At 34.4% G+C, this 25,238-nt stretch overlaps 1 protein-coding gene and 1 pseudogene across 1 annotated transcript; both read right to left on the bottom strand.

The window, feature by feature from the left end:
* Nucleotides 1-21,771: 21,771 nt before the first annotated feature.
* Nucleotides 21,772-22,218, bottom strand: LOC146915325 (uncharacterized). Its single transcript, XM_085721319.1, has one exon. It carries the CDS (start codon nt 22,216-22,218, stop codon nt 21,772-21,774), a length of 447 nt encoding a protein of 148 aa, XP_085577445.1.
* Nucleotides 22,219-24,410: 2,192 nt separating this feature from the next.
* LOC146915324 (uncharacterized) lies at nt 24,411-24,880 on the bottom strand (annotated as a pseudogene).
* Between the last annotated feature and the right edge of the window lie 358 nt (nt 24,881-25,238).

Raw genomic sequence — 25,238 nt, 5'->3', positions numbered from 1 at the left:
AGGGTTGTGTTGGAAGAAATCAGGGCAGCGATGTCAAATTTTGATAATTTCAAGAGTCTTGGGACAGATGAGATTAACTTTGGTTTTAACAAAGATTTTTGGGATTCGTTGAAAGCTCTGCTGATTTTTTTTTGGCTAAATTTCATCACAATGGTAAGATCACTAAATGATTAAATAGTACTTTTATAGCTTTGATTCCCATGATGATAGTCCCATAAGTTGGCAGATTTTTGGCCTATCTCTTTGGTTGGTAGTTTATATAAAACTTTGACTAAGGTTCTTGCTAACAGGCTTACGAAGGTTGTTGGTAATGTGATTTCTGAAACTTAGTCTGCTTTTGTTCAAGGAAGACAATTTTTTTATGGTATTTTGAGAGCCAATGAGTTAGTAGTTGACGCACATAAATCTAAGAAAAAATTACTTCTTTTCAAGATTGATTTTGAAACTGTTGACTTGCGGTACTTAGGTGAGGTGATGACTAAAATGAATTTCCCACTGAGGTGGAGACAATGGATTTTGGAGTGTGTTTCTACTGCAAAGACGTCGGTTCTTGTAGTTGGAAGGAGGGTTAAATGCCATGATCAACTCTTTAGTAGACAAGGACTTGTTTTCTGGATACATTGTGGGGCACAAGAGTTTTTTTGAGTCTCCCACCTGCAGTTTGATGATGATACATTATTGTTAGGGGTCAGAGCATTGAAGGTCTTACTTTTATTTGAAGAGATCTCTAGGTTAAAAGTAAATTTTCATAAAATCATGTTGTTTTGTGTCAATGTAGTGGAATCTTGGTTACATGAAGCAGCAACATTGGTGATGAATTGTAAACATGGTCGGCTCCCATTTGATTATTTGGGATTGCCCATTGGTGGGGATCCTAAAAAGGTTAATTTCTTGTATCTGTTGGTTGAGCGTATTATAAGTCATTCGTCATGTTGGAAGAGTAAGAATCTATCTATGGGGTGTTAGCTGATCTTTCTGAAGACTGTTTTGCAACAGTAGCAATGTTCTCTGAGTTCTTTATGCCATAAGTTAGAGTAGTTTCTTTGGCAACTAACCGAGTATTGTACCTTCCGTTTTATCCATCAAAATTGTACTTTATTGTGCACACCCACTTACACCCCATAGTTCTTTTGATCGTCGGTAGAGTTGTGGCACTCCAAGTTTTATTCTTTTCAAGAGTTTTCATCTTCTTAAAAACAAATTCCTTCCATTATGGAATATTTAGAGCTTCTTGTACATTTTTTGGAATTTCGACACTAGATAAATGTGAAGTAAATGCATCAAAAGAGGAGACAAGTTTGAATAAGATACAAAATTAGACAAGGGGTACCTAGTACATGACCTACCTACCTTTCTCAAGGGAATGGGAAGATCGAGATCAGTATATCGTTTCTTAAGCTAGGTGTGAACATCAATGTCAATATATAAAGAACAGAGACTTGTGTTAACTCAGTGGTAAGAGTTTAGGTTTATTATTCCAAGGTGGAATGTTCAAATCCTAGAGTTGTTAAAGTGTTCACCATATAGTGCTACTTTAATTAATACAAATTTCTCAAAACCTCAATTAAAAATAATTACTCCATTTTGGATCTACTAGGTGTTCCATGTATCAATCTTTAATCTAACATTTAAAATGGAAGATAAAATTTACGGTTGTGCCTCAAATATAGTATTCACTGTATTGAATCTAACATTTATGAATGGTGATGGTAACAGTGAACAAGGCATGTTATTGTTGTAACCAATGTGCAGCTATCGTCATTGTTTTGTAGGCACCTCTTTTTGAGTAATTTTCTTCAAGTTTTACTAATGGCAGAAAAAATGCGACTCGGCTTGACCATGGCGGTAATGGTGATGGATTGAAGGCCTTCCAATGATTTCATCGCAATTTCTATTGCACTCTTGGACAGTTTGCCTTTGAACGAAAATACTAATCTTTTTAGATTTGGCATCCTACAAAATAGAAAACACCCATATTAAATTACCAAAAGACTAATAATGAGTGATATGGATATAGTTGATTTGATCCAGAAACATATGGGTTGCAGATAAGTGTTGTTGTAAAATAATGCAATTGATACATTACACTTATTGAATAAGCAATATCTTCTACTTCAAAACACTAAACACTTCGACTATTACTGTAATAGGTTGCAGTACGCTTGTACTACATTTTCTATATATCTTTTGCATTAAAAAAAAGTGTAATTAAATCAGAAGTGAGATATTTTTATCTAAAAAAGTAAAAACTTAGTCCCAAAAAGTAATGGATTATATATTCGTCGGGTATAACAAAAATCATCAAAAATAAATTCTGAGAATTATTCTGTTATCATGAGATCCAAAAAATTAAAGAGATGAACAAAATGAGATAGCAAAAGGATAAATATATTGTCCTACATGACATACAAATTGTAAGTAAAAAATGATACCTTTCAGCAATGGTGATTAATTCTGCATCTGTCAAGTGTATGAAAAATTGAACACTAAGCAACTTGTATTATGCTCAAACGTAGAGCATACTTCACGCATGTGATCAATTTATTTTTTGAAATTAAATCGTCCCTCTAAGCTCCTGGCACCAATGGTATATTAAAAGCATTGGATCTAAGTCGTGGTAGGTCGAGCTTAGCCCAGAGCAAGGGGTTACGACAAATTGCATTCCATGATTTGCAAACCATGGAGGGAACTAAAAGTTCAACAACCATTGGTTTCAAGAAAATTCTAATCAAGATATCATAGAACAGATCCTCAATGGAGACACTACTAGCTGAATTGCTTTTCTTCGTTGTTAAGGTTTCTTGCATTAAATATTAATTCAGACATTAATAAATATTATTGTTGTAACCAATGTGCAGCCATCGTCATTGTTGTTGGCACCTCTTTCTGAGTAATTGTATTCAAGTATAAATTAGCACCTATTTTCTCTGCCATTAGTACAAAATATAAAAAATCTCTGTCATATATAAATGTCAAAGAAGAAAAAGCATGATCCATTTAAATAGAGACGTTATCGGTAGAATTAACAACATGTATGTTATGAATTCAAAAAATGATTTTTTCGGTCAATAAAAATCAATTTTTTTTCAAAAAAAAGTAAAAATTCAACTTGTTTGGGTACAACTCTATAAAATTGAAATTTTTTTTTTACAACCTCATTCCCCTTTTGACACTTACTCTCAAGAGTTTTTCATTTGTGTTTTTTCTTTTTATTTTTTTTAGATTTCAATTTTAAAAAAAAAATTGTAACAAACATACGTAATTATCTTAAGGGTTAATTAAGTAAATGGTCCCTATAAATATGCAACAATTTATTTATAGACCCTACATAAATAATACCACTTTTGATAGGGACTAAAATTGCAAATTTTAATGGACAAAAAACGAATTCTGAATATTTACAGGGGTCATTTATTTAATTAACTATACTCTTAAAATTGATTAATTTTTTAAAGTAATTTATTTTTTACAAAAAATGTAACAAACACCCTCTAAATTGAAAGTTCAAAATATGTTGAAACTCGGGCGAGGCATGCTCGACTACTTGTACAGGAGGAGGCCTTTTGGAAGCAAAGAGCGAAAATGCACTGGTTGAAGGAAGGGGACATGAATACTAAGTTCTTTCATACATCTGTGGTAGCCCGCAGCAAAGTAAAGAAGGTTAGTAAGCTCCGAACGGATGATGGGAGGATTGCTACGTCTCAAGAGGATATGTGTATTGTGGCACAAGGTTATTTTGAGCAACTATTTGCTGCGAATGCAGGTGTGCATGAACCGGTGCTGGATTTGATGAGTCAGTGTGTGTCGATGGATGACAATATAATGCTTACAGCACCTATTACAAAAGAAGAATTGCGTCAAGCTCTTTTTCAGATGCAACCGGACAAGTCCCCAGGTCCAGATGGTTTTAATCCGGCATTTTATCAGAGATTTTGGCATGTGTGTGGTGATGATATTTTTCAGGCAGTGGTTTCTTGGTTGGATCGCGGTTACTTCCCTTCAAATCTTTCAGAAACAAATATATGTTTGATTCCGAAGTGCGAAGACCCGGATAATATGAAAGATCTTAGGCCTATATCTCTTTGTAATGTGTTGTATAAGATGGTGTCGAAGTTGCTCGCTAATCGACTGAAACGATGTTTGGATAAATGTGTGTCAGAGGAGCAGTCAGCGTTTGTTGAGGGCCGCTCTATATTGGACAACGCGTTAATTGCTACCGAGATAATCCACTCAATGAAGAGGAAGACAAAGGGATGGAGAGGGGAATTGGCTCTCAAGATTGATATTAGCAAGGCTTATGATAGAGTGGATTGGGGGTTTCTTCGTGGTGTGCTTACGCGAATGGGGTTCAATGAGAAATGGATCCAATGGATGATGATGTGTGTTAGTTCTGTTACTTATTCGGTGCTTATGAACTTTGACAGGGTGGGGCCTATTGTACCCGGTCGAGGGTTGCGCCAAGGTGACCCGTTATCACCATATTTATTCATATTGGTGGCTGAGGGCCTCTCGACTCTAATACATAAGGCTATTAATAGAGGTGATATCCATGGGGTACAAGTAGGTCGCGGCGCACCAGTGGTGTCCCATCTGTTGTTTGCAGACGATTGTTTTTTGTTTTGCAGGGCCAATGTGGTGGAAGCACAACGTTTACTCACTATTCTTAAAACTTATGAGGTAGCATCTGGACAAGAAATTAACTTATCAAAGTCTGAGGTGTTTTTCAGTCGTAATATGAGTGACGCTGCGCAGAAGGATTTGTCAAACATTATTGGTGTCCGACATGTGATGGGTACCGGAAAGTATTTGGGATTACCTTCGATGATTGGTAGAGATAAGAGGTCTATTTTTTCTTTTATCAAGGATCGTATTTGGAAACGAATAAATGCATGGAGGGGACGCGCATTATCGAAGGCTGGAAAGGAGGTTATGATCAAATCTGTGTTACAATCTATTCCTTCATACATAATGAGTATTTATCTTTTGCCGAATTCAATTATAGATGATATTGAAAAGATGATCAATGCGTTTTGGTGGGGAGGAAGGAGTAACAACCGAGGAATTAAATGGATGGCATGGGAACGTGTGGCATGCCCAAAAGAATTTGGTGGAATGGGGTTTTGGAATTTCAAAGCTTTTAATCTCGCTATGGTAGCTAAGCAAGGATGGAACCTTCTGTCTAAACCTGAATCTCTGGTTGCTAGAATCTTTAAATCGAGATACTTCCCACATTCCTCGTTTTTGGGTGCTAAACTTGGACACAGCCCGAGCTTTTCTTGGCGGAGTATTTGGAATTCGCGTCACTTACTTTTATATGGATGTAGGTGGACAATTGGAAATGGGCAGCAGGTCAGCGTGATGAATGATCCATGGGTTCGAGGTGGTCATGGTAGCTGGATTCAATCCCCACAAAGTCAGGATGTGCATAGTTTGCGTGTGTCTGATTTGATAGTTGATGAGGAACGCGTTTGGGATATTGATAAACTTGAATCTCTGTTTCCAGATGATATGGTGCAAGCTATTCTCGACACACCACTTTTTGCAGAAGTTCAGAATGATAAAATAGCGTGGATGATGGAACGTAACGGGAGGTATACTGTTAAGACTAGTTATAAACTTGCTATGATGGAGTTGTTACATACTGATCGGTTCCATGTTGAAGGAGAGTGGAATAGAATTTGGAATGTGAATTCCCCTCACAAAGCACGTAATTTGTTATGGAGGATATGCAAAGGGTGTGTTCCGACGCGTCTCCGACTACAATCACGGCATGTACAATGTGAGGTGATATGTCCCTGGTGTGATACGGATGTTGAGGATGATTGGCATGCTTTTATGGGTTGTACGATGGCGCGTGAAAGTTGGTATTGGGCAGGCCTTTCGACTGTGCTGCAACCGCGAGTTGGAACTGTGAGCAGTTTGACCGATTTTGTTTTTGATATATGTCGTTCCGAAAGCCGAGACATTGCTGGTCGGGTGGCTTCACTTCTTTGGCAAATTTGGGCTGCACGTAATGATGTCATTTGGAATGCCGCTCATCATACTTCAACAAGCATTGGGAGGACGGCACTAGATGCATGGCAGCAATGGCAGGAGGTTCATAAACATCCCCCACAACCGGTTGTGCAACACAGACAGAATAGAGTGCAAGGTAACAACTCAGTTTGGGAGAAACCACGCGAGACATGGTTGAAGTGCAATGTGGATGCCGCGTTCCATGACCGTAACCATATTACATCTTTTGCGTGTTGTGTTAGAGACTCCCGCGGGCAATTTATTCGGGCTCAAACAAAATGGCAGCGGGCAAATATGACAGTTTTGGAGGGGGAGGCAGTAGCCTTACTCGAGGCTCTTCACTTTGCTGATGCGAACAGATGGGACCGGGTTGTCTTCGAGTCCGACTCATCTACTCTAGTGCAAGCTCTATCGTCTCCGTGCAAGGGTGATTCGGAATTCTATGCTATTGTTTCTAGTATTATTTATCAGTTATCTTTACATTCCAACTTCGAGGTGAAGTTTGTTAGGAGACAAGCGAACATGGTTGCTCATAGTTTAGCTAGGGCGGCCTGTTCTTGGGCTAGTCACCGTATTTTTGATTCTTATCCTTCTTGTATTGAACATTGGATGATTAATGATAATAGTTAACTTTGTTTCGGTCAAAAAAAAAAGATGACTCATATTATAGTTTCTTAAAACTAAATCTTCATAAAATAATATATATATATATATATATATATATATATATATAATCGAATAATATAAGTATGAAAAACATAAAACATTAACTTAAATTATCCAAAACACCAAGGAAAAAATATATGGTATGCATATCAAATAATATAATGAAAAATAAATATAAATCATATTGGAGATTTAGTATTAATGATGGCATACCTTTGGTACTTCGTTGATTTGATATTAAAAATTTATGCTTATTTTCATAAAATAATCGTCAATGTCATGTTCACTTTCATCTTCATCAACTGTTATAAAAACCAAGATTGTTCGAGAGATCAAATTGGCTTGACTAGAAATCAAATGCATAGTTGGACTGGGCATGTAATCTGATTAAGAGTATCATAAGCCTATTAGATGTTCGAATTAAACACCTAGTTTGCTTATGATGTTGATAGTGTAGTAGTAATTGTTGGAATCACTGAGAAAATTAGATGTTGCAAGACTTTTTATAAAAACAAAGAATACTTGTCATAACAAGAAATAAAAAACCGGATATATCAAGAAGAGGAAGAGAAAATATAAAGAAAATAGAGAAGAAAGAAAGGATGAGAAAAGTCGAAGAAGGAATTGGGGAAAATGAGATTCAGCGGCGTCTAATATATAAAATGAGTGACAAGAGGTGAGAATGACTTTAGGGTTTGGAACTAGTATGGGCCTGGGCTTAACAAACTCGATTTAACTAAAATTACTAAATATATGGAAATTTGCTGTTCACACATAGTGTTTGGCTGAAACACACCAGTAAAATACCGAAATACTCCTTCGGCAGTTAACTGCTGCGGAAGTTAACCAGCGGCAGTTAACTACTGCGGAACTTCGGCAGTTAACTACCACGGAACTTGGGTAGTTAATTGCCGCGGAAAGTCATTATTAATATTTATTTATTTTGATTGTTTCAATCATTATTTTGGTACGTTTCAAACAATATATACCTTAATAAAAATGGCATTTAAATTTTAACCAAAAAAAATAAAGAGCATTTAAATCCTCTAAAAAAAACATTTCAATAATTGTAAAAATTTACCAAAATAATGATTGAAACAATCAAAATCAATAAATATTAATAATGACTTTCCGCGGTAGTTAACTGCCGAAGTTTGGCGGTAGTTAACTACCGCCGGTTAACTTCCGTGGCAGTTAACTGCCAAAGGGGTATTTCGGTATTTTACTAGCGTGTTTCAGCGAAACACTACGTGTGAACAGCAAATTTCAAATATATGAGCTTGAAATTGGGCCTATAAAATTGGATTTATATAAAATGGGATCTAATATCAACCTATTTTGTAGGGGGCTTTTTTGATTTGCTCCTTCTACATTTCACTAAAAATACCACTTTTTTGAATTAAAAAACTGATTTGTTTATAACAGTTGTATATGGGTTTCCCTTTTTCGTAGATGAAAACATAAACATTTAGTTAAATCAAATGAAGCCATGAGTAATAAACTCAAGAAATTCTTTTGTCCCTTTTAACTCTCCTTTTATGACAATTATTAGGAATAGTTCGCTTAATCTAATGGTTGATCAATGGAGTCTTCCCTCTAATATTTTGCTAAATCTGGTAGTGGCTGCCAACATCATTGAAATCACGCTTCTGATGTCTCCTCTTCAAGACAAGCATTTTTGGGTCCATTCACCTGATGGTAATCTTTCAGCTAAGAAAGAGTTTTAGTTTTTAAATCATAATTATTTATCTCTTGATTGGGCTTTTATTATTTGGCTTAATTGCACTTTTTCCCCCTATCTTTTGCTAATTGTGCGATTTTGCACCTCCTCCTTTTTTTTGAGCGATTTTGCACCTCATCTTTTGGCAATTGTGTTTTGTTCAAAATCATCATTAAAAGAGGGGGAGGGGGGCAAAAAAAATCGCTCAAAAAAAATAAGAAGGGGTGCAAAATGGCACAATTGGCAAAAAAAATAGGGGGCAAAAGTGCAATTAAACACAAGAAGTTCCATCTAACCAGAAAGGGGGCAAATAGATGGGGTGCAAAATCGCTCAAAAAAAAAAGAGGTGGTGCAAAATCACACAATTAGCAAAATATAGGGTGGAAAAGTGCAATTAAGCCTTATTATTTTGTGGTCATGTATCCCTCCTTCAAACTCCTTTACTATTTGATTTGGTGCCTAATACACACTAAGCTTCCAACTGAAGAGAACTTATGCATTCGAGGTTGCATGATGGTTTCTGTTTGTGTGTTGTATATGGTCGCTGATGAGACCTCTTTTATCTATTTGTTGTGCCTCTTTGCGTTGCACATTTGGAAGTGGTTGGGTGAGAAGATGAATTGTTCGCTAATTTGTCTTCTATCTAAGGGATCTTAGCTTGCGTCTTCTATGATATTTTTATCGCTAATTTGTTGTGCCTAATCTCTGATATTTTTATTGCTAGAAACAAGCACAACAACATTCCAATAGTGACCTAGTGACGACCAAACAACGAACCATCAACATTCCAGAAACACGAACAACGCCTCAATATGCACATATACACGGTAACCCGTCCACAATGCAATGCATGAACACGCCCTTAAAACAACCTCAATGGTAATCTCTTCATCCAACGGTCATTCTCGACCTCGAACAAGGGCGTTAAAGGAAATATTGTAGCAAACATTTGAGCTCCATAGCTTGTTAAGTTTTACCTGCTTCCCCCCACCCTCTTTCTCTCTTAAGAAAATTTTGACTTTGACGTTTAACTATATCATTCTTTTGCAGGTATCGTCGTCCACTGTCGTGGAAGTAACCTTCAATAGTAGCAGAGCAACTCCTCAACTTTACTGGTCCACCGCAACACGAGCACCTCCATAGTTCCATCCTTAAGCTATGTTCTAGGATGGAAAATTAGCGCTAGAAGGAAGGATGTTTCCTAATTCTCTAATAGATTTTCTGAAGTCCTTCGCCATAAACATTTTTTCATTAACCCGCAACACTTTCAGATTTGAAGTTCCATAGACTGGTTCCCGATTGAATCGTGGGATAAACGCCGATTTAGACGTTGTCAAAACCACAATAATGCTTCTCTCTTCACTTCAGAATATTCAAGATCGTTCTGATCTAGTTATCACTCTGGTGAAGCTCTATTGCGTTAGTTTGTCACACACTTTAAAAAAGTTCGACAATCGTCAAGGAACAAATCGCTATCAACTAAACCAACTCTAAATCATTCTCCTCAAGTATTGTCACCAATTCCTTTGATGGCTTCCATCCTTCTTTCAACAACGTTTCCTCCATTGTCAGAACAACTAAACATCACTATATAGTTTGATTTTCATTCGAAGGTACCGTTCGAGCTTGAGAATCAGAATAAGCTGCTGATGAGTATCTACAACCTTCTATAGCAGCAAGGAATTAGACTCAACCACGCCGCACTATATCAAGAGAAGAGTCTTACTTAAGTGTCGATGCATATTGTAGTCTTAGACCACACAGAACAACTCTAAAATCCAAAAGGAGTGCTATGAGACGCAATGTCAGCACAATCATGGTTCCACTATGAAAGCAATCTCCTTTTCCTCTTTCTTCTCATTGGGATTCCAACAATGGGGAAAACAATCGCACTCCACCGTCTCCTAGACGAAACAAGAATATTCTTCCTCGAAGTATGATCAATGTCAGCTCTGAACATATCTCCCGAACGTGTTCACCATTCTAGGCGCAAAGGGTATTTTACACGCAAAATCATGATGTGAATGATCCTGAAGTCGTTGGACAAGACACCAAAATTAGAAAACTATGACAGCACAGACGACATAGACAACCATTTGGAGAACATAGACACCGTCTTGGGTTATCACCTGAAAAAGAGCATGGTCAATGTAATTTGTTTGTTTTAACTCTTGAAGATGCAGCGATGACATGGTTAAATGTATTAGAGGACCTTGATCTAGGAGTTTATTTCGCATATCACATAAAAAAAGCAGCAGCCAAACACAATGACCACCCTCTACGCCATAGGAGTTTACTGAAAGGTTCGCTAGGCAATATGTCAAATTCAATTAAGATAACGATAGGATGAGGTGTTTCATCATCAAAAAGGGACTTTGGGCTGACAATCTATTCAAATAGAAGTTGGGTCGAAAGACCTCAAAAACGTGAGAAACATGTTAGCACCAACTCAAACCTACATGAATTATGAGGACAAGTTGTTGGAATATGAAGTCGGCAAGGGAAAATACAAAGGCGACGACAAGCACTGAGATGGTGACGCAAAGGAAAATATCAAGTCAATTGCAGGTAGATTTTCAAAGTACAGCTCTTTGAATACAACAATGGAGACTATCTACCATGAATGTGAAAACGCGGAGTTCTGAGAAGCAAACAACTTCAACCCACCAAAAATCAAAGGAGTAAAGCCTAACTAGTGTATGTTTTGAATGTTTCACAATCCAACTGATCACAAAAAAAAAAAAAACGATTGTTTCCACCTGAATGGTGTGATTGAGGAGCTCACCAACATTGATAGTTACCAAGGACGACAAAAAAAAAGTACATAACCTCACCCCAAAAATCATTAAGGTTGAGAGAGTCACCAGCAAGGAAGAGGTCACTCTAATGAGATGAGACCTTGCCTTGGAAAATGAAAACATCTACATAGTATAAACAACCAGAGATCGGATTTGAGGATGACCGTCGAAAGGGAAAACATCCATTTGTAGGCGCCATCATAGGATGCTTCTCTAATCCCTACATCGTAGCAATCATGTGTGGATTTCCATGTGCCAACAAAATCATCCAAAGGAACCATGAAAAGAAGAATGGTTGAGATGCTTTCAGTTCACTCAAGAGAAGACACGACCGTGGCAAAGGCATTAAGTCGTCAAATTATCAGATCCAGTAACAACGAGATAGTGGAGGGATTTTCCAACTAGATCTATCCATTCATAATCATTGCAACAATGGCTATAATCATTCGAAAGAGATATATACCCAAGTCGTAGAATCTTGGTTGACAGGGGTAGCTCTTCAGTTGTCATATACGAGGAGCTACTCACCAAATTATGTTTCAATAGATATGTCTTCACGCCCTTTAAAGGCACATACCTTCTCAAGTTCAATGGAATGGTCACCCACGTCTAGTGATACATGAACCATGATGAATGAAAGTTGTCAATTGCACCAAATCCTATGCAAGTAATAAAGTAGTAAGTTATCATCTCCACATGGATTGTCATTTAAATTAGTTAGAAATTGCAGGGTTTTAACTTTCCTCCCCAATGTGAGATTAGGTTGGATCGATTCAGATGCGTGACATTGATCAGGGAATCTTTGAATCCCCCTTCCGTCTTTGTTACAATTAATGCAGTTAATTATTAGTTTATGACCTGTCTTTGATTAAAGAAAGTAGAGTTATTATTTTTTAATTTAGCAATGGAATTTTTATTTTTATATCGCCGCAGTTCAACCAGTTACAATTGCGAAGTTCCCTTAAGTTTCATCAAAACTGTTAATTCAATCTTAGATTCGATTGTAAGAATATCATTCAGATACTAAGCAATTTAATAATGTCATGGTCGGATGGAAGTAGGGTTGTCAATCCTATAATCCACCTAGTGATTAGTTTTGTAGTTTGAAAAAGCATTAGAGAACAGACATATACAAATTAAATCTGACACTTGAATCATAAAATGAATAATTTTTTTTACTAATTGAAATGATCAAATAAAAAGGTTCATCGTGGAACCATAATCAATAGAGGTTTAGTTTCACTTGGTAACGAACATCATTACAAAACAATAGAGAAACACACCCTAATGAGAACAAGAGGAGGAGGGAAATCCTCATACTTGAAGCTATGATGCCTGTCCCTTGCCTTGTACCGCTAGCTTTCTGAATGAATAAAATAGTGTGCAAGGGTATCAATTTATAGGTTATCATTACTTAATGACTAAGAATAAGGCACAGTGGCGCATAGAATAAGGCGCAAGGGTGCATGGGAAAACATCCAGGGTTGCTTCAGGCGCAGGGGCGCATTGAGCGGCAACTCCAACGTGTATTTTGTAGTTTTCATCCTTTTTCGAAAGTTCTTCCGTTGTGAAATGCCTTGGTACTTGGGATGAAATTCCCCCACTTGTATTTTTTTTTAAAACCTTTGAAGAACCATTGATCTTCATTCTTCATATCCTCAATCCTTTTGTAATTTCACAAGGCCCATTTAATGAGGTCAACTTTAGTTGACTTTAATCTTTGCAGGAATCGAAGTCTTTTCTCTCAACTGAAGGAGTTTGACAGGATTTATACTTAGTTTGAAAGGATCTAAATGTCTTAAAGTTCAACAAGACGTGAGTCAAGAATGCAAGACCATCGAAGTCAAGTAACTACTGTTGAAGCGGGAAGATTCGAATTTCAAAGAGAAGTGGTTTCCTCAATGGAGAACGTCCGAGACAAGCGGTTGTCTACATGGAAGAGGTGATGGTCGTGGAGTTAGGCTCTTCCAATTATCTTTTATGTATAAATAGTAGTTTTCCATAGGGAAAATGGGTCGCAAGTCACCTATACATAATTCTAAAACACTCGAAGTACCGGCGCGAGAGAAAAGATTCATAAAGAATGTATGTAAAGGATTTTCCGGACCACCTTTATTTTTAATGCATTGTACTTTATCTTTTCTTTAAGTTTATCCAATTTTTAACTTAATGGCTTTACTTTGCGTTTAAAAATCTTTTTTCTGACGAACCACACGGTCTCGTCTTGTTCGTAAAGCAACCTATGAACTTGAGGAACGCTTGAAAAACAAAAGCACAACATATCCTAGGATTTTTGGTTTGATCCTGCTTGTAATAACCAAAACCAGCCCTTATTGTTTACCAAAAACACGCGTAAATAAATTGGCAATCCCTATGGGATCCTGTTTGTGCATCATTTTTAAAAACTTTTTTCAATAAAAACATGTGTTGGAAGAAATTCCCACAACTTTTTCAAAAAAAATTCTAAAAATCTTTCTCATGAAAACCGTTTTCCGAAGATTAGCAACTATTTTTGGTAAACTCTTTTGTGGGAAAAATTCGCATTTTGTGCATGCATTTAAGTAGTGGTAAAGCCTTGGAAACGATGACTAAATCCACCAGTAGTGGTGCTTCTGCGCCATCGCAATCATCGCAGTCCTCTTCCAGTTGAGACATGTCTTCTTCATCTGGGTTTTTTCAAGGTGTAGGACATGGGTTTTTCCATCCTTGATGGTAAGAGTTACCGTACTAATTGAAATGGTTAACAAAAGGTTCCCTGGTGTAATTTGTCTTGAGAAGTTATTAGCACAAAATATAGGTAACATAAGTTTGTGTTCCAAATGATTTATTTTTTTGGTTTTGGATATATATGAAAAAAAGAACAAATTAAAAACAAGTAAATCTAATCTAACCTAAATACAATCCTAAAAACTAAAAACAATAAAAACGATTCAATTTTTTTTTTTTTTTTGTATTCTTAAAATCAAGTTATGAACTTATCAGTTACAATGAGTTTCCTCATAAGTTTTTGATTTGGATGTGTTACCATGTGTTTTCCAGTCACAATATGAATTCAGAAATGTTGCGTATGAGTTTTCTGAAAAATTTCATCAATCGGGATACGATTTAAATGAGTTTTTAGCTAAAAATATTGATTCCATAATCGTGTTAGTTGAGTTTTTCGAAAAAGCAAACAAACAGGAAAACTTTGAAAAAAAATCTTTATTATATTAAATGTTAAATGGTCAGCAATTAACCTTGATCCCACCCTTTTTTGCCTCGTCTATTTAATTTTTATAAAACAAAATGGTCTGGAATCAAACCAGGTACCACATGACATCACTACACAACTTTTACCACTATCACACACACAATTTTGTTGAAATATTGTTGCTTCTAAAATAGATACACAATACTAAAGGCCTTTTTTTATGGTGATCGCAACGTTGCGATTCCTTTTATGATAGAATTTCATTTTCATTATTAGCGGTTCCTTTTCTGATAACAATTCGTTTTTATTTTATTTTTTTCAGTTACCACATAGCAGTTTCTTTTCCTTTTTATTTATTTTACAACCCTTGCAGTTAGGACCAGTTTCTTGGTGTAGGCTTTGTTAAATTTTTACCTTTTGATAACAATGTTCTTTATGATTTTTCATTTTTATTGAGTTGATTTCCACCTTTCATTACTTTCACTAATTTTTTTTTTTTATGATTTTGATTCTATATTCATTTTTGTTGATGCAAACTGAATGTTACTTATTTGCTTATTTGAGATTGTGCTTGTCGATCACTGTAGTTCATCCCTTAGTTTGATTATTGCCTTTTGGAAACCTAGGAACACCAATTTAAGTTTATGTTTCAATTACCTTTGAATTAGCTAGACCCCTCACGCAAGGATCGCCGTTGAATCAACAGGTGCAGTTAGCCATCGCAGGGATAGACCTAGATCAACTGAGATAGTATATACCCCCACGCAATCATCATCGTGCGATCAGCAGGTGCTGCTTGACAACTAACTAGGTTAGAACGTCCCAACGGAGTCATCACTTGTATAATCTACTTAAGATAACTAAACGCGACATGATTGTTATTTAAATCCAACAAAATAAATCGGGGGGGGGGGGGGATTTGAAGAATCCTAACCGCTGTTAATTTTCTACAACCAAACTATGTAACTTGCTCTATTGCAAACAGAGAAAAATCGCAATATCTAACCCCTAACTCTTTTATTTTATATCGTCAACTTAAAATAAGTAATGCAAATTGTATGGACGAAACGACAATCCCTGTAGATAAGATAATCTATTTATCACTTTATTACTTTGTAAATGATTTGGTACACTTGTCTAACCCGACCATTAAGTTTTTGGCGCCATTGCTGGGGATTGTTGATATTTTCGACTAAATATTTCAAATTACTTATTTCTATCTTTATTTTTCTGTCATTTATATTTCCGCATTTTAATTTTCTATTTTCAAAAATACCAAAAAATCAAAAATATTTAATCAAAAATACCAAAAAATCAAAAATATTTAAAAATACCAAGAATATTTAGAAATAGTCGAGTCAGTTTATTTTAGAGTCTTGTTTATCATATAGTTTATTATTACTAACATAGTTTATTTTATGTTTGCATTTAGTTTATTACTAACATAGTTTATTTTTTAGTTGATTTCCACCTTTCATTACTTTGACTAAATAAAATTTATGATTTTGATTCGATATTCATTTTTGTTGATGCAAACTGAATGTTACTTATATGCTTATTTGAGATTTTGCATGTCTATCACTCCAGTTTATCACTTAGTTTGATTATTTTTGAGTTTGAGTGTAACTCTACAAATCCTGTGCATCACACGGGATAGAGTCTAGTTTAGGATAAAGGTGAATAAAAAGTTGAGTTTTCATACGTGGGTAAAGTAGGTAAATTAAATTAAATGTAAAGGTGAGGTATAATTGCAGGGTTGTGGGGTAAAATTTCCTTTTGTTAGTGTTTATAGGCCCGATTCGATAAAGCCCGTTAGCACCGACCATAAAGGAGCAAGCAGACTGTTCTGACTCTCAGTAATAACATATTCTTAGGGTTTGATTGACGAGGAATCATTGTATATATTGACATGAAAGAATCAAGACGAATATTCCCAGAACGATGGAAGTAGTAGCAGAAGGATTATGGGGATTAGCAGACCATCGCGAAAAGCTAGGTGAAATAGGATTGCTTCTAGCCATTGATTTATATGTATATCAGTCTGTATATCACCTACAAAGTTGTGTTAGTATCGTCTACCTCACGTATTTGTTTTTTTTTTTTCCTCCTTTTATGATGTGTTTTTGTTTTTTTCTTTTGCTTTTGGGTTCTTGTTTTGAGTTGATGTGTAAAGTTTATAGGTTGTCCAAATCTAAATAAATTTTATTATAATTAGTTCCCTTCAGAGGGTTATTTTGACTGTTTTGAGTTATGGATTTAAGGAATTCGAGGATCTAGGTTGAAACCCTAGTGAAAGAGAAAAAATACAAACCTAAAAAAAAAAATTCCTTGCTATGCTCTCTCTCTTTCTCTCTCTCTCTCTCTAATTTAACTCAAGTCTGCTGATGCTTTATATGTTTTAGTTTAAGTTTAGAGAGTGTGTAAAAAGAGTAACTTTAAAGAGTTGTAACTTTTACACCAGAGTGTAAATTGTAAAGGTAATGTTTGCTGATTTTTTTCTCTTAAAATCGTATAACATTTGTACAATAGTAATCGTATACCTACAGTTTCATTTTGAAAAAGAACATTCTATTTTCCTGCATATAAGTATTCATTTCTGATAATACATATGTTAAAAGGTGTTCAGCATATATGATATTCATGAACATTTGGAAAGCTTGATTTCTTTAAAACCGAAAATTCTGGCATTGGAATAGTGCATTATTTATCACATATTTTTATATGTTATCAATTTGACTGCATTGCTTGCAAATCTTACTTGCTAATGTTACTTCTACTACATGGTCTTAGTTTTTTGTTTATTTGTTAAAGGTTTTCAACTCAGTTGTGGTCTTGCAAATGCTTTTTCAACTAAAGGAGACTACCCGGGTTCACTTTTCGCCTATTAATGCAAAGTGATTTGGGAGTCAATTCAGGCTGATCAAGTGAGTGCAAACGTTCTTTAACTTCTTGCTTTTCCGTTGGTGGACAACCTACATCCACAGACATGTGCTTGTTTGCAACTGAACCTTGATTCCGTTTTTAATTTAATCAAACACTTTCTCCCTTTGATTCCGTTTTTAATTTGATATCAAAGTTCCCTGGCTTCTTCTTTTATAATGATGCACCTGGATGCTACGAGGGCCTGATAGAAAGCAAACACAAAATATTCAAGAGCTAGGATATAAACTTCAGTTAGCACTGCGGAACGGCTTCCTAAAAGAGCTGCTTATGCACTCGTTGATCAGATAGTTGTTGTATATATACCAAAAGGACAATTTAAAGATTGTGGAAAGCGCATACAGTCTAGGATGCGTATAATTCAATGTCGTTTAACAACTGTTTTTGCTATGTGTGTTTGCGTATCTACTTTTTTTGAATTTGGATTGATTTATTGCATGTGGCATATATCAGACGGAAAATACAAGTGCTAATTATGAATCCAAATGTGAAATTGCTTGTTATGGTGTATTAATTTTGATTATGTATTAATATGCTGTTCAAATTAGTCACTGATGATCTTTTGTGTTGTCTGAATTATACCTTATTACTTCTAAAAGTTTAATCAATGAGTTGATTTGTTTATGTTATTCATGCAATCTCAACTTTCACTCATTTCACTTATGTAAATGATTTTTCTTCCTTGCAGATAAGTTTGTGAAGCTTGGAATAACTGATTCTGTCACATCACAGGTGGAATTTATTTATTTTCATTTTACCTACAATATTCTTACATTTTCATGCAAACAACGATTCTACATGAAACCTTGTTGAACTTCATTGTTTAGCATAAGTGTACTTGCAACACTCTTCTATCCTTATGGCTGGAATATACTTAATGTTACTATAGAGCTCACACGAGCAGAATTCTCTAAAGCAAGAGAGGTTGGTTATGTTCCTTTCGTGCTTATATATTTGTGTTCCTGTTGTATACTCTGTCAGGCCTATGGACGAGTAATGTTGTTGATGGCATATTATTGTTCATGGTGCAAGGAGAAAAAAAATCACAAATTATACATGATTTTTTTCTACATGATTTTTAATTGTACCATCAACAAGGAAACCATCAACAACGATGATTGTACTTTTGTACTATGTAGTGAAAGAGCTCTCCATGTACCGCATATTCCATCACCACATAAATGTCTGTCGGGGTTTCTAGAACCTCATAAAGGTGTACAATGTGATGATGCATGAACAATTTAAAATTTTTATTTCTCTTCTCACCGGAATAGATTGAAGAAAAATAATGTTAAGCATAGGTAATCAAACAAGACTTAGATGACACAAAAAATCAACCAAGACGTAGCTGATGCAAAAACACAATCTTAAAACTAAGCTTAAGAAAACAAACCATCAAACTCCACAAACACACAAGTTTTTGAACATACAAATAAAAAAACTAAAAAAAGAATGAAAAAACTAAAAAATATTAAAGGACCAGACCTTTTTCTTCAATTCCCATGTTCTTTATCTTGCTGCAGTTAAGAATCTTTATGGAAACTCTATGACCACTCAACACATGCTCTACAATTTTCACTTTGCCAAAGGACCCTATGCCCAGTGTTTTTCCCATTTTATAATTTCATAGAAACGCGCTCCCATATCCACCACTTGTGCATCCATTTCTGAAATCTAGTGGGAAATTAAATAAAAAACAATATTAAACTCAAACACATTAACAATTTTAAAACAAAAATAATGACTTATTTTATTGAGTTAAGATTAAAATAAGTCATTAATTCTGTTTTAAAACTGTTAATGTGTTTGAGTTTTATATTATTTCTTTCTGAATTTTCCTCTAGATTTCAGAAATGGATGGATCTAGTGGTGGAAATAATGTGTTTCTACGAAATAATAAAATGGGAAAAACACTTGGCATAGAGTCCTTTGGCAAAGTGAAAATTGCAGAGCATATATTTACAGGGATATAAAGTTTCCATGAAGATTCTTAACCGCATTAAGATAAAGAGCATAGAAATGGAACAAAAAGGTATGGTCTTTTGATATTTACTTTTCCATTTATCTTTTATCTGTATGTTCAAAAACATATTGTATGTGTGTGGAGTTTGATAATTGATTTTCTTAAGCTATACTTTTCAAAATCAGCGTGTTTTTGCGTCAGGTAAGTCTTGGTTGATTATATATGCGTAATTTATTTATCTTCAATCTGTTGCAGTGAGAAGAGAAATAAAAATTTTAAAATTGTTCATGCATCATCACATCATACGACTTTATGAGGTTGTAGAAACCCCAACAGACATATAGACGGTGATTGAATATGTGCAACATGGATGGAGATCTCTTTGACTACATAGTACAAAAATATGATCATCGCATTTGTTGGGTTCCTTGTTCATGGTACAATAAAAAACAAGGAGAGAAAAATAGGACACTGTTACACAAAGAAGACAAAATCATTTAATACAAACTCAACAAAAAATAAAAGAAGTAGGAAAAGAATTATATTCTTTTTGTAGAACATAGACTAAGGGCCTGTTTGAAAGAGTTTTAGTTTTAAATTGTTAAAATCTATTTCTTAACAAACTGTTTCTAAAATGAAAATAAATTAAAAAATAGAAAAAAATGTGAAAGAAATAGGGATATATATACATAGAGAAGGGATCCGTTGACTCCAAGAGTAAGTTTGTTGAGTTACTCCAAATCTTATCCCTTTATTTAGTTTTAATCTAATGGTTCAAATTAATTATTAATTAATCATCTAAAGTGAACCTTAACTTATGTTCTCCCACACTATTTTTTTCTTCCAGACCTTTGTTTGCTTTCTGCATTTGACGGAAAAATCCAATTCCTCCCATTTCCAGTCATGAGTTCACCTTTAGGGGGATGTATTGGATTAGGATTCTATGGGATTTTAAAAGACTTTTTAATTATAGTTTCATTTGTTTTTTCTTCTAATTTCCCTGAAATTATTTAGAAACAAAAAAAGGGATCTTTAATTTAGACATAATTCATGCTTTGGATTTTTTAACTACCAATTCATGGTTAAACCTCCAATTTTCAAGGATAAATAAACCGATCATGGTGTTGTTCTTGTCTCTAATTTGATTGCACCTGCCGTGATCTTTCTATCAAATTTTATACTCCAAAGCTGCACTTCAAATTTGTAAATAGATCATCAAATAATTATAGGGAAACAACAAATTTTATTTTTCTTGATTGTTTTTTTTGTAAAAAAAAACACACATAGAATCTATAATCAAGAAAACCGGATTTACAAATAAGTTGTTTTTTTTACGATTTTTTTTTTCTAATCCAAAGATGAGTGTGATGTTAATGGAATCAAATATTTTTTATTCATAAAAATCATGTAAACCAAAAAATTCAAGCAAGACACTGGATCTTTGGATATATCATAAAGGATTATCTTTTGTTGTCAGTGAAAACCAATTCTCTGAGGGTTGAAGGTGGATCATGCTATACAAGCTTTTATGATTAATTTGTGATTATGAATCAAATATTCTTCATAATGGCCATTAATTAGTTGTTTGAGAAGAAGGAGTATGAAAGCTTAAGATAAGGATCAATATTAATCAATCACAACCATTAATTACTATTGAAATCAAGGGTCAATATTTGGAGTAAGTCTTTAGACTTACTCTTGGAGTCAATGGATCCCTTCTCATATACATACATATACATACATATATATATATATGTATATATATATATGTATATATATATATATATGTATATATATATATGTATATATACATATATATATATATATATATTTTTTTTTTTTCATTGATTTAGTGATTGTCCTATTGGCCAACACATACTCAAATAAATCCACACGCGGAGGAGGAAATGTGATGAACCAGGCTTGAGCTTGTGACTCAACACAAAATGTCATCACATCCAAAAAGAGATGCTTGAGAAAGTAATGGAGGAACTTATAAAATATGAACATATATAATATAAACGAGGGGAAAACAAACATAGATAGACACATTAAAAGAAAGTGATATGCAGAGCAGAATAAGAGGACAGGAAAGTAATGGAAGAAATCAGAAAAGTTAAGTGAGCTGACTTGCTTCTGGTAATATTTTTGTTGTACTGGTGTAGTTGAAAGGTTGGTAGTGAATTTGCATTCTGTTATACATCAAATTTGAAATAATTAATGGCATTCTATGCATATTTTCAGGCTTTTATACAGATGAAAAATTGGTTCATACGGTTTCCGACTATTATAATGTGATGTGAATGCATAACTGTGATGCTTAGTGGCCAATACCCTCATTCTGTTGGCTGTTAAAACAATACCATCTTTCATTTTTATGTAGTAGAGGTATATTTAGAATATGTCTATAATATATATGTGATAATTTTGTAGTGATCAAGATGTCGAGATTTAATTTTTTTTTTTGACCAAAGCCAACTTAACTGATATCATTGACTAAAAAAGATTCAATACAAGGAGGACAAATCTCAAAAACATGGCGACTAGGCAAAGAACATGCCGCCCTAGCAATCGAATGAGCAGCCATGTTCGCTTGACGCCTGACAAACTTCACCTCAGAATTGGAAAGTAAAGCTAGCATAGGCTTAATAGAAGAGACTATAACATTAAACTCTGATATACCACTACTTCGGTCTGAAATACGATCCACAAGAGTATGATAATCCGTCTCAAATACGATCTTATCCCAACCTTTTGCAATCGCGACTTGAATTGCTTCCTGCAACGCAATAGCCTCACCTTCAAGGACTGATATATGAGTAGACTTCCGCGTCGAATGGCCAGCAAGAAACACCCCTTCTGCATTCCTAAAGGAACAACTTGTAGTCGAAACCCCTTCAACTATCCATGATTGGGCTTTTCCCATCAAAGAGATTTCAATTTTTTAAACTGTGATAAATTCATATGACCTAGTTTAGCTTGTTTAAGATCTCACTTAATGGTATTAATTTGTGTAACTAACGAATAGATAATCAATGCACGACATGTGCCAAGTTTATGCAACTGTTTATTATATCGGTGTTGGTATATTACTCGTTATCATCCCATTTTCACCTGACATTGTGAATAAAGTATGATCTGTCTGTCCTTGAGTATTTTCCTGTTTCATCATTGACTGTGTAAACTCTTCAAACCAAGCGTGGTGACTGTTTCAGACCATACAAATACATCTTTTAGTTACACACTTGTGACCCAAAACATTTCTTCAAAACCTAGAGGACAATCTCGAGGAAGACATTTTTTACAACAAGTGATAGGAATATTCTGATTGTGTTAAACTTTGCAACAGGAGCAAAGTTCTATGAGTAGTTTACGCCATACGTTAGAGGAATTCCATTGGAAACTAACCAAGCATTGTACCTTATGTTTGATCCATCAGAATTGTACTTTATTGTGCAGGCCCATTTACACTCCATAGTTTTTTTTTACGGTCGGTATTATGGCACTCTAGGTTTTATTCTTTTCAAGATCTTTCGACTTCTTAAAAACAAATTCCGTCCACTTTGGAATATCTAGAGCTTCTTTTACATTTTTTGAAATTTAAACACCAAATAAATGTGATTTAAATGTGTGAAAGGAGTAGTTTCATATAATTTTTCCAAGGCATTTTCATTAGGTCCATTGACGTACCAGTATATTTGAAGGATAAGGGTGGTCGTTTCCTTTAATGTAGAAGCTACGGTATCGTAAATTGGTGGAGTCAACATTTCCTTGATCTTTTTGTTGAGGGGGTTCATCAATGGACCCCCATATGTTAGATATCCTTCAGCAGTAGAAATGGAAATTAGGGGCCCATCCTGATTGAAGGTGGAAATTGTTGGAGGGTCCTGAACTCATAAATGGGTATTTGGTGAATGACTCCTCTATTGAAACAATATTTGATGAAGAAACGGATGTTTCCATTTGTGCTTGGTTTTGTGGAGAAGGGTGGGTACCAGTGAAACGATGCTGAACGGAGATGCATGTTAACTCAGTGGTAAAAATTCAGTTTTATTACTCCAAGGTACAATGTTCAAATCCTAGAGTTCTTAAAGTGTTCAACATACAGTGCTAATTTAATTAATACAAATTTTTCCCTAACTCAATTAAAAAAATTTACTCCATTTTGGATCTACTACGTGTTCCATTCCATGTATCAATTTTTAATCCAACGTTTAAAATGGAAGATAAAACTTATTGTTGTGCCTCAAATATAGTATTCACTGAATTGAATCTCACATTTATGAATGGTGGCGAACAAGGCATGTTATTGTTGTAACCAATGTGCAGCTATCATCATTGTTTTGTAGGCACCTCTTTTTGAGTAATTGTCTTCAAGTTTTACTAATGGCAGATAAAATGCGACTGGGTTTGACCATGGCGGTAATGGTGATGGATTCAAGACCTTCCTATGACTTCATCGCAGTTTCTATTGCATTCTAGGACAGTTTGCCTTTGAACAGCAATAGTAATATCTTTTTAGATTTGGCGTCCTACAAAATAGAAAACACACATATTAAATTACCATAAGACTAATAAAGAGTGATATATATATATATATATATATATATATATATATATATATATATATATATATATATATATATATATATAGTTGATTTGAGCCAGAAACATAAGGCTTGCAGATAAGTGTTGTTGTGAAATAATGCAATTGATACAATACACTTCTTAAATAAGCAATATCTTCTATTTTAAAAAACTAAACACTTCTATATATCTTTTGTTATTTTTTGCATTAAAAAAAAAAAGAGTGTAATTAAATTAGAAGTGAGATATTTTTATCTAAAAAAGTAAAAATTTAGTTCCAAAAACTAATGGATTATATATTCATTTGTTATAAAAAAAATTATCAAAAATAAAATTCTGAGAAATATATTGTCCTACATGACATACAAATTATAAGTAAAAATGAAAAAGCTTGGAGATTTGTCTGACTTTTAAAGTGTAAGATGGATATGCACTTCTAATTTTTAAAATAAATATAGGTTAAAGAAAACGAATTTTGAAAACAATTTTATAATTTTGTTGTCATAAATGGTTATGAAAAACTAAAAAAAATAAATAAAAAACCATAATATTTAAAAATAAGTATAACAAAATGCTTTTAACTCAAGTCATTTCAGGCAAATACAATGATGAAATAGAATAATAACCAGTTTTACGAAAATTTTAGCTCAATATTGTACCTTCGGAAAGTAACTTTGAGGCAACCTAAAATCTTCTTCATGATTAAGCATATTGATCTCTTCGTCGTCCGTTAACATTTCTATGTTGTAGAACCAACCCACCAATTCAAGGACCTCCTCAGAAGAGAAGTCTCTATGAAAACTCCTCTTTAGATATTCCATCAGACCAAAAAGGACAAAGTTACGATGTATTCCTGCAAGTTTCCGTGGAGGATAAGTTACAAAAGCTTCAAGTAGCTTCTTCTTCAATTCAACCTACGGTGGATCCTGTTCATTCTCCTCTTTACGCATGCCATCTGGTTCCTCCTTCGGTTTTGATGTTTGTCCAGCGCCACTACTCATGTGTCGAAATTCAGTCTTTGTGTAGTGATTTTTCTGATTTAAAATGAAGCAATTGTGAGCAAACATACGTTTGTTGATAAGCTAAATTTATTATTAAGAATAACATGGGTACTCGAAACCTAGTTATAAGATGTCAAAGTTCATACACTTTAAATGCATTCAAGTGAGTTCACCCACCACAACCAAGACAAACTTTTTAATTATTTCCCCTTATGACACTTATGTTTTCTCTCCTCTAAACAAAATCAATGTTTGGAATCTACTCTCAAGAGCTTTTCATTTTTGTTTTTTATTTTTTATTTTTTTTAGATTTCAATTTGTATAAAATTGCAACAGACATACATCATTATCTTAAGGG

The sequence above is a fragment of the Medicago sativa genome, chromosome 6 (assembly GCF_051527215.1).
Source record: "Medicago sativa cultivar Bolivia chromosome 6, Bolivia_mono, whole genome shotgun sequence".
In the NCBI taxonomy this organism is placed as follows: domain Eukaryota; kingdom Viridiplantae; phylum Streptophyta; class Magnoliopsida; order Fabales; family Fabaceae; genus Medicago; species Medicago sativa.
The sequence above is the reverse complement of the archived record's forward strand: the minus strand, read 5'-3'. Positions and strand labels throughout refer to the sequence as shown.